Below are 10,672 nucleotides of genomic sequence, written 5' to 3' on the forward strand. Positions count from 1 at the left end.
AGTCATTTTATTACAGATGTAGAAGTGGCAATTAAGCACATAAAAAAAAGTGTTTTATTTCAGAATGCTTAAGGAAATACAATGAAATACATAGTGAAATGTCACAATAGACTCACCAAATGGTAAAATCTTAAATGATGTACATGTCAGGATGGAGAGAAAAGCCACTTTCACGTTCTGCTGGTGGGAACGCAAGAGGGAGCAAACACATCACAGTTGGCATTTCCTAAACTGTTCTTAAAATATTCATCTATAACTCCTGTATTACAATTTGTATTGTTAACACAAAGGTGCTTAAAATGCATAGCTATATAAAGACTGACATATTCACAGCAGCTTTGTCATATGAAAAATCTATAAAGAAATTTTATAAATAAATGAATGGATAAACAAACAGTAGTTGATCCATACAAAACACTATTCAGCAACAGTAACAACTTTTCATATGAGCATCACTGTTGAATCTTCAAGTAATTATACAACATATATACATATATAAAAGCATACATGTTTTGGTGGCAATAATTTAAAATTCTAAATGATGTAAACTAACCTGTTGTTTAAGAAAAAGCAGAGTCTGAAGAGATGGCTCAGCAGTTAAGACCACTAGATGTTCTTCCAGGAAACCTGGGTTCAGTTCCCAGTACCCACATGGTTGCCCACAACTATCTGTAACTCCAGTCCCAGGAGATCCTACTCCCTCTTCTGGCCTCCCTAGGCACTAGGCACACGTACATCCATGCAGAGAAAACATCCATATGCCTAAAAAATAAAGTTTAAATTAAAAACAAAATCACTTGTTTCCAGGAGAGATAGGAAATGTAAATAAAGTGGCATGTTGTAAATGTACAGATGACAGATAAATTCATTTTCATAGCTGTAATGATTCCAAGACTTTATAAAATTGAGGTTTTGTTTTTGAGATAGAGTTGTACTGTTGCCCCCACTGAGCCACAAACCCCTGGGCTCATGAACTCCTCCTTCGTTAGCCTTTCTAGAAACTGGAACTCCAGGTATACACCACAGTGCCATGCTATGCCCTTTAAGTATAAATCATCCAGATGATACATAAACAATGCCATAAAAAGTAGCCCAAAACAGTATACCTAGATGCCCTGCTGTTCTCAAAACATATTCACAACCTGATATGGATCCCATCATCTTCCTTCTCAGATCTGAGAGTCACAGCCTTGCTCTACTGACAGCCAATCTTGGTAAGTAATACAAGTTACTGCCCCTTAAATCACAAGTCAGAATTATACCCCATCTCAGAGTCATCTTCTTCCCCTTGTTTTTCTAACTGTACAGCTTTGGCTCATGGCAAATCCAGGGGAATAGAAGAATCTACAAAATCATCTCACTCTTTTCTCCGACAAAACCTCACAGCCATAGGAGATAGCCATAAAGATCTCAAGAATTTGTCAACTCATACAAAATCACTGGAACATCTATGGGTGAAGTTTTAATAGAAGCATGTTCCAGGGTCAGAGACATGACTCAGTAGGTAAAAGTGTTTGCCAAAAGCCTGATGACCTGAATTCAATCTCTGAAACCCACATGGGAGAATAGAAACAACTCCAAAAGCTGCCTTCTGACCTCCACACATGTACCACAGTCCATGTGCACCAAGCCACATATATGCACAATAAAGAAATGAAGGATTATTTTCATATCCATTAACTCAGTTCCTGTCCCAATCACTACCCTATTCACTACTTAACTCATATCAAATGGCTCCAGTACAAAGCCTGCAGAAGAGATTACCTTCAATAGTGCTAGGAATTATGTGACATCCTGGTGGAAAAGTGAATAGAATTGTTCAGGTGGCACAGGAATATCCAGGGTTGTCATAACACTTCTCTTCATGAAGACTTCTCACCTCCCCAAAATCACAGTACCTTCAGTAAGTCAGGAACACAAAACCAACAGTCTTTCCTGTGAGGGCAGGGACAGCATGAAAATTAGACTAATAATCCACACTGCTGCTTCCTGCGGCTCTACCATACCTTCTAAAACAGAAAGTGGGGATATCTATGGAGTTGGTCCACCCTGTCATGCTGACATCATAGGTCACCTGATAAGTCATACCACAGAATGAACAAAACCTTCAAGATCAAAGGAGCATAAAAAAACTTCCTTTTCAAGAGTTAGGTCATAGCAATGTGTAGCAAGCATTTCACAAGTTGGTGAGTTCCAGCCTGGAAATATTCATCAGGAGCACAGTGTGAGAGCAAAACCTGTCCTGAACAAAGTTGTCTTTCCTAGCAAAGTTAAAAGCACAACTCGGACCACACCTGCTAAATAAGATTGCTGCCCTAAAAAGGAAAGGAGGGGTCTCCAAGGCTAAGGCCAGAGCAGAGTAGAGAAGTCTGAATCTCTAAGCACTTAGCAGGGATAATCAGACTCATAATCTTCCAGGTGGTAAGAGTAACAGGGTTTTTACCACAGATACTGCAAATGACATAAATCAGGACATGGCTCTAGACATACTAAAAACTGGAATGAGTCTCCTCAAAATTTCCCACATATCTGAAATAACCTCCACTTCTGAAGCCCAGATGAATAATCTCTGAACTCAGAGAGGGCTGTGAGTCTCCTCCAGTGTTACTACACTTATTAAACAGCAGTTTTTTTTTTTTTTTGAGTCAAAGTTGAAAGAAGTTTTATTAAATACTGGCCAGGATCATACCTGGGATTCCCAGAGAATGGCCACAAATTATGTTAGTCAGCTGCTTATAAAGGCAAAACCCACAAAGCTGCACACTTCCCACCTTCATCCAATCAGGGGCAGGCATAAATCTTTATGCACTTTCTGCCTATGTCCTTCTCACCAAGATGTGATAAAGAACACGCTAAGCAGCATGTTACATGATGAAGACTCTTCTTAGGTGTGAACTCGCTGGTGTCGGACAAGATTTGATCGACGGCTAAAGGATTTCTCACAGTCATGGCACTCATAAGGTCTTTCTCCAGTGTGAACCCTTTGATGCTGAATCAGGTCAGACTTATGAGTGAAGGGTTTGCCGCATTCACTACATTCAAAAGGCTTTTCTCCACTGTGGCTTCTCTGGTGTTGAATCAGGCTGGCACTCTGGCTAAAGGACTTCCTGCATTCACTACACTCATAAGGTCTTTCTCCAGTGTGCAGTCTCTGATGTTGAATGAGGCTAGCACTCTGACTAAAGGCTTTCCCACATTCGATACACTCATAAGGCTTCTCTCCGGTATGAACTCTCCGGTGCTGGATGAGGCTAGAGCATTGCCTGAATGACTTCCCACACTCTTCACACTCATAAGGTCTCGTGCCAGTGTGAATTCTTTGGTGCTGGATGAGGTCAGATTTCCGGGTGAAGGATGTGCCACATTCCCCACATTTGTAAGGCCTTTCTCCAGTGTGAACTCTTTGGTGCTGGATGAGGATGAATTTGCGACTGAAGGATTTCTCACATTCACTGCACTTGTAAGGCCTGTCACCAGTGTGCACTCTCCGGTGTCGAATGAGGTTGGAGAACTGCCTGAAGTATTTTCCACACTCGCTACACTCATAAGGCTTTTCCCCACTGTGAATTCGCTCGTGTTGAGTGAGTTCAGCTTTGCAGCTAAAGGCTTTTCCACAATCAGCACACTGGTGAGGCATTTCTCCCGTGTGGACTCGCCTGTGTCTGATAAGATTAAAGATCTGTCTAAACGATTTCCCACACTCGTAGCACTCATATGGCCTTTCTCCAGTATGAATTCGATGGTGTCTAAAGAGGCTAGAGTTTTGTCTGAAGGATTTTCCACATTGTTCACACTGATAAGGCCTTTCTCCAGTGTGGATTCGCTGGTGTTCAGTGAGGTTGGATTTGTACGTGAAGGATTTTCTACATTCCACACACTCATAATGTACTCTAGTACTGTGATGTCTCTGATGGTAAACGAGTTCAGATTTGTAGATAAAGGCTTTTCCACACTCAGTACATTTATAGGGCCTTTCTTGAGGACAAATTCTGTCTTGTGTGTTGAGGCGGCACTTTTTGCTGAAGGGCTTCTCGTGCTGACTATGCTCATATGTCCTTTTTCCCGAGTGACTGTCCTGATGCTGAGCATGCTTGTAATTGCAGGAGAAGGCTTTCTCATACTTGCTACACTCAGATGGCCTTTTCTCAGAGAAGGCACTTGGACACTGAACAAGCGTGTGTTTGCAGCTTGAACCTTTTCGGCATTCACCGTCCTTACAATGTTTCTCTCCATTCAAAAGTGCTTGCCCACACTTGCCACTACTATAAGGCTGTTCACTAATACAAGTGGCTTGCTGTTGAAGACAGCCTATGGAGGGCTGTTCACTATGACAAGCACCCTGCTGCTGAACACCAGCTTCGGAGGAGAGGGCCTCCTTGCCATCCTTCCCACAGATGAATGGCTTAGTCAACCCATGGGATGTGCAACTTGACATAGCTGTAGCCCTGTGAGGATCCCCTTCATAGGACTTTTCACCACTGTAACTCTTCCGATGCCGGTTATTGTGTTCATTCAAACTGGAACCTGTTCTGCTCAAATCTAATGTCTGCACAGGGTGTATGCTCAAGAACTCATTCTGGTGCAAAACCTCTTCCAAAGCTGGGACAGGTATCTCAAGGAGATGAGTCTCCTGGGGAGACGGACTTGTGTTACACACCACCCCTTCTGCAGGCTCACAAGTTACGTCTTCACCCCCCAGTCTAGTACAGGAACCTGAAATCAGAAAAATACATGTTGAGATGCTAATTAAGTAATGCTGGAGAGGGAAAGCATATCACAAAGGTAAGCGAGACACAAAAAGGAACAACACAGCTGGACTTAGATTATACCTTGCTCTAAAAACTTGGGAAGGTGAGGCAAAAGGGTTTATAAGTCTGAGATTAGCCTGTGCTACATAGACAAGGGATTGTCACAGAAAAAAATAATGGAAAAGAGGCAATGAAAGAAAGCACTGGAATGTTCTAAGAACAAAAGAGCTGCAGACATACTGAGGGAGCTGCTTTCAAATACAGAATGGGTTTATCACACCAGACAAAACATACAGGAAGAAGATGCAGGAAAAGACAAGCAGGGTCTGCAAGCAATTCCTCAGCCAACAGCCATCACCAGGATGTGTCTATTGGGGATGTGTCTACACTGAGCAAAAGTCCCCAAATGAAGCTAGTAATCAAGGGTTAATTAAAGCTATGTAAGTGCCTCACAATACCTTGTGTCAAAACTAAGAACACAACAGAGCATAAAGGTAGCCAAGAACCAAAAGTTGCAGGTGCAATCACAAGATGCCAAAGCTGTAAACATGAAGTAAAGATAGAAATGAGATATGGGTGAATCTTCTACTAAAACACTGTGGGTACTCAGCTGTCTCCTGATATGATGTGAACATGCCCTTCCCTGCTTGCCTACCACTAGGTCCGGTCTCCTTTAAGACAACCTTGATTTATCAACTCTATGAGGCAATCAAGATATTTCCTGCATCCCCAAGCACATGAGACATGAGAAATGCAAATATTGAGAGAGAGGAAGAGAAAGAGAGATAGGGAGGAAGAGAATGCACACATGTGAGTGACCCACACTAACTTATAGCAACTTAATATAAAATAGTATCTAGGAAAGAAACCATAACAAAACACTTAAGACTCCTTCAAGAATAGCTCACAATTCATTTTAAAATAAGCATGACAACACTAGCAATTCCTCACAAAGGCAGCCATAAAGAAATGACAACTAAGCCTAGTACATTCCTTTAATTCTAGCATTTGGGAGGTAGAAGAAGGCAGATCTCTGTGAGTTCAAGTCCAGCCTGGTCTACATAGTGAATTCCAATACACCTGGGCCTATATAGAGAGACACTGTCTCCAAAAGAGAAAAAAAGAAAAAGAAGAAAGAAATGACAACTACAGGAACTAGGCAGAAACCAAGGCATAGGACACAGTAGAGAAAGTTTGAGACTTGTTATGACTCCTAAGATAGTAATCACTCATGGGTAAAAATAAAGGTAGACACCACTCTGGACACTGGGAGCCATGCAAGGACCTTACCCAGAGATGCCACAAGTGCCAAGTTTTCCAGCATCACACTGCAGTACAGGAGCCTCTGGGCCTTATCAAGGAGCACCCACTCTTCCTGGGAGAAGTGTATGGCCACATCCTCAAAGGACACATCCTATCACAATGGAAACAATTTAGCTTATAATCAGCTTCTCTTCTGGACTCCAACTCAAAGCACTCCAATTTTGTTGTCCCAATACACATCTCTTGCTCTCTATATTCTCCATGTCATATCTAAGGAGACGTTCATCTACTGATTGCCCACTCTCTGCCTGCTGATATTGTACCCTTCCATGGAAACACAGGGAGATAAACAGAAAGATAAAATCTAAACTGAAGGCCTAGGATGAAGGCTACTACGCCCTCTTATCAATGCTGTGGCTGTCACAGAGACTGGTTAGGGAGAAAAATGGTTAGAGAGAAGATACGCTAACTTAAATTTGGTCTTATCAGACAATAGCCCTGAAGACCCTAAAAATCTTCCAGACCCAAGGAACATGGGCTCACCTCTTTATCCTAAGACTCTTACTACTTCTGGGGAAATAAGTTCACCCTACCTCTGCACATTTGTGCATCTAAGAGTCAATGTTGGATGTCATGTTCAAATGTTTGCTATCATATTTGGTGAGATACGCCTTCTCAATATAACTAGAACTCACCAGTTTAACCAGACTGGCTAGCCAGTGAAGTCCAGGGATCTTCCTGTCTTCTCCCCACCCTCAATCCCACTGCTGAGATTACAGACATGGTCCACAGGGCCCATGCTTTATATGGATGCTGGAAATCTGAACTCAGGTCCTCATCCATGAAAAGCAACCACTTTGCCCACTGAGCCATCTCCCTACTCCCAAACACAGCTCTCTGAATCGTATTTTTCTTGTATGATTTCATTCCCACAGCTACACCCTCAGGATTACATGGCCCTGGATGATAGGAAAAAAAGAAGTTTATGATCCATTTCCTTCTGAAGATTCCAATGTAATGCACATCTCCCATCTAATCTTATCTGCCCATGAGGAAATATAGGCCTGAGTACTACTTACTCCAGGCTCTCAATCTCACTGACTACTCATGCCCAGCACTAATACATAGGATGATAGGCAACATCTAATTCTGGCCCTGGCATGTAGAGCTGCATGCTTTACTACCATAGAACTGCCCAGTAGTCCTGCCTATCCCTCATTCCATATACAACCAAACAAGGATTTGCAACTTTCATTACTATGTCAAGACCTTGAGATCATCAATTTGCACTTCCACCTTTTTGTACCACACACCTCTCTATTCATACAACCATAGCTACACACTGGAAGCAGCCCCTTGGCCTACCCATTGGTTACTCAACACATAGGATCCACAGAGTCCTTGAGGAGTTCCCCAACCTCTCACAGACCCCACTACAAAGCAGCCCCAACCCTGTAATGATGGTATCCTACCTGATGCTATTCTTTGGTTCAACCTCACCCACTGTGGTGTTTTGAATAAGTTTGGCCCCTGTAGACTCATGAGTTTGAATACTTGGCCCAGAGGGAGTAGCACTATTAGGAGGTGTGGCCTTGTTGGAGTAGGTGTAACCTTGTTAGAGGAAGTATATCACCATGGAGGTGGGCTTTGAGGTCTCAGTTGTTCAAGCTATGTCCAGTGACACAGTCTCCTTTTGCTGCCTGCAGATCAAGATGTAGACCTCTTCGCTCCTCCAACACCATGTCTACATGCACACTGCCATGCTTCCTGTCAGGACAATAATGAACTAATGTTGAGGTTTGGTCATTTACTATGTATTATAATGCTAGACACTGACCCCCAAACCCTGGTTGCCCACAGAGAATCCACATATGTGTACAGCATGACCTTGGTCCTTGATTAAATAAAGATACTGACAGCCAATAACTGGGCAGAAGAGACACAGGTCAGGTTTGGGGTTCTCAGGGTTGAGGTCTGAGCAAAAGCACAAACAAATAGAAGGTGAAGAGAAAAGGAAGCCACCATGGGGTAGATGAATCATGAAAACATAGCCATGAGGGCTAGCAAATTGGAGTTAAGAGCTGCCCAGATGGAACATGGCAAATTATACCTTGGGGTTATTGATGGAGAAATAGATTCTAATAGCATAGAGGGTAGATATCTGCCCAGTTCTAGTGCTGATGAAGGCTTATTATAATAATAAAAGTTGTGTATCATTTATCCAGGAACCAAATGATCAAAGGGAGGGCAAAACCACTGACTGAGATTAAATATTTCTATTAACAGACTAACCTCTAAAACTATAAGCCAACCTCAACTAAATGTTTCCTTTCTAAGAACTGCCAGAGTCATGGTGTCTTTTCACTGCGATAAAGCCCTAACTAAGACACCCACCAACAATTACAAGTGGAAGCCAGGTATTATAACTCATGCCTATAATTCCAGTACTTAGAAGACTTCACAAGTTCAAAGCTAGCTTGAGCTACATTGTGATGCACTAGCCCCCTTTCAGCCCAATATAAAGAGCAGAGATAGTCGAAGTGATCAGACCAGATGTGATGCCTAGCAAAGACACTAAAACCTGTCACTCTACCTCCAAGTTATGCCATGTGCTCCAGGGTTCCAGTTTCCTAGGGTCATCAATCCATGCTGGGCTGGGTTTTGTTGACATGGCTATCTAGTGACCTCTCACCCATACTCCTGTAAGTAACCCCAATAAAGCTCACTGGCTTACCAAGTTGTACTTTGGTCTGTCCTCTGTTCCCTATCTGGGACTCCTAGATGTTTGTTCATGTCTCCACAGAATTACTGTCTACACAACACCATTTCCCTTCTCCACAGTCAGTTTCCCATGCAGCAGCTGGCAACAAGGAGCCTGAGGAGAATAAGTTGGCTTGCCAGCCTTCTCCACACCCAAATTTCCCATTGTCATTTCTACATATAAAGTACACATTCTGCTTTTCAGAGAAATATTCTGGGTCTGACACCTTCACCTCACTGATCCTTATTCTAAGGAGAAAGATATTTCTGCATGTGCCTAAGTAATTCAGTCTCCTCTTCAGGCATAGGCACATACTGGCACACACTGTGAGAGAAGCAACCTTCTACACTTCTGTTCACACTTGCCAAGAATTTCATACAACCCGCAGCCTACACATCTCTGGGTTATGTACCTAGCCTGTTCAAGACTGCAAGGCACCAGGCTACTAGGGCACACTGAGATAATAGACCAAGGACACCACTAACCTAAAAACTGTTGGTAGCATGAGGGTATTGGCAGGATCCACTTACCAGGCCAAGCTCCATAACTGGTTCTGAAGTCAGGGGAACCTGAAAAAAGGAGGAGGTTCTTAGAATCTAGCAGCCATAGGCGGTCTTCACAGGCTTCAGTCACACAGTGACCCTGATCACCGTGGGGTCAGAAGGCCTGGGATGACTACAAATCTGTCCACAATTCTGAATCTCACCTGAGAGCTGTCACACCGGTGGCACAACTCTCTCCTGCCCCTCATATCTCCTCCTGTTTGTCCTTGATCTGAGTAACTTCAGGAAAATTTAGAATCCTATTTCCCAATAGTATCTCTGTTCACAATTCTCACTGGCTCCCGGTGTCTGAAGAATTAAACTCAAATTCCTCAGGTGCAAATCGACCTCACAACTGCTTCTACAAACACTTGGCTACTAGGACTCAGAATCTTCCCTGCATAGCATCCCTTTCAGGAGGCATCCCTCTGCAACACTCACAAACCCCTGCACACAGCTGTTCTCCTGCGAGGAGCACCAACTAGGAACTTCAGGGTCATGATGGGGCCTCTTCCGGGGCTCTAGCGCTCGGGTGACAGCGCAGGACGCAGCACTTACCTGGGCCATGTTCCTGTGCATGGCCACAGCCATTGGATTCTGTAGAGGAAGCAAGGACCAGGTCGCCGAGGTCTCTTCCCTAGGCCTGGCTCGGGGCATGTGGGCGGAGTCGCTGGGCCTCAGCAGGGCCTCTGTAACACAGAGCAGCTCTTTGCTCTCTGCCATAAGAACTGCCCACCTCGCCGAGCTTCCAGTTAGGTAAACAAACCCCAGAAACGCCTAAACGACCACCAAAAAGACCACGCTGGAAATCTAGCTCCAGACACGAACCGCGCGCTAGTGCACAAACACACACCCCAAAAAATAATAATACAAATAAATGCCGAATTTCCACGGGCTCAACTCCACCCACATCGTCTCGCGTATTGCATCCCGGGAAATGTAGTTTCCGTCGCTCCCCAGGCAGGTACCCTGCCCCCAAGCCTGACCCCTATGAACCTAGTTTAAAAGAAAACAGGCATGCTGATATGAGTTTGTGACTACAGCTTTCTGGCGAGGGAAAGATACTTAAATAAAACTGTTCCAGTATTCCTGGGATCTGTTGTATGGCTGATAACCACTGTGATGATGTCTTATTTCAGACACCATGAAGTTCTTTGTGCATCAAGAGGCTACAAAGAAACAAATTCAAATGAACATATTCCATATAGTAGTTTAGGCGCTATATGTGTGCTTGTGTATCTGTATCTGTATATTTATGTATACACTCAGGGACTCCATGATGCAGTTCTCAAGAGGTCATCCCATCCATGATGGATGAGACTTTATGGTATTTCAGATATTTATGTGTCACCCATGTG

General features: G+C 43.5%; 1 protein-coding gene across 5 annotated transcripts; it reads right to left on the reverse strand.

Annotated features, from left to right (window-relative positions):
• Positions 1-640: 640 nt before the first annotated feature.
• On the reverse strand, positions 641-10,151 carry LOC110297222 (zinc finger protein 551). Of its 5 annotated transcripts, none has more exons than XR_003837130.1 (5): positions 9,873-10,151; positions 9,303-9,341; positions 6,039-6,162; positions 2,832-4,713; positions 641-1,935 (listed from the first exon to the last, which is right to left on the reverse strand). XR_003837130.1 is itself a non-coding variant. In XM_029479251.1 (5 exons), exons 4-5 carry the CDS (start codon positions 6,070-6,072, stop codon positions 2,885-2,887), a joined length of 1,863 nt encoding a protein of 620 aa, XP_029335111.1. In that variant the 5' UTR covers positions 6,073-6,162; positions 7,484-7,778; positions 9,303-9,341; positions 9,873-9,917; the 3' UTR covers positions 641-2,884. The 5 variants fall into 5 exon arrangements, 2 of the variants coding, with proteins under 2 accessions (XP_029335111.1, XP_021021629.1); XR_003837131.1 differs by having other exon boundaries at positions 641-762; positions 2,772-4,713; XR_003837129.1 differs by having other exon boundaries at positions 641-762; positions 1,765-4,713; positions 9,873-10,066.
• Positions 10,152-10,672: the final 521 nt, after the last annotated feature.

This window comes from Mus caroli, chromosome 7 (assembly GCF_900094665.2).
Source record: "Mus caroli chromosome 7, CAROLI_EIJ_v1.1, whole genome shotgun sequence".
Classification (NCBI taxonomy): Eukaryota; Metazoa; Chordata; class Mammalia; order Rodentia; family Muridae; genus Mus; species Mus caroli.

Bases quoted from the DNA above. Each gene is read 5' to 3' on its own strand.
- LOC110297222 (XM_021165970.2), bottom strand. From the start codon at position 10,037: ATGGCAGAGAGCAAAGAGCTGCTCTGTGTTACAGAGGCCCTGCTGAGG. The intron at 9,342-9,872 runs GTAAGTGCTGCG...TCCTTTTTTCAG, and splicing joins TGCACAGGAACATGGCCCAG to GTTCCCCTGACTTCAGAACC. The intron at 6,163-9,302 runs GTAAGTGGATCC...CCATTGTGATAG, and splicing joins CAGTTATGGAGCTTGGCCTG to GATGTGTCCTTTGAGGATGT.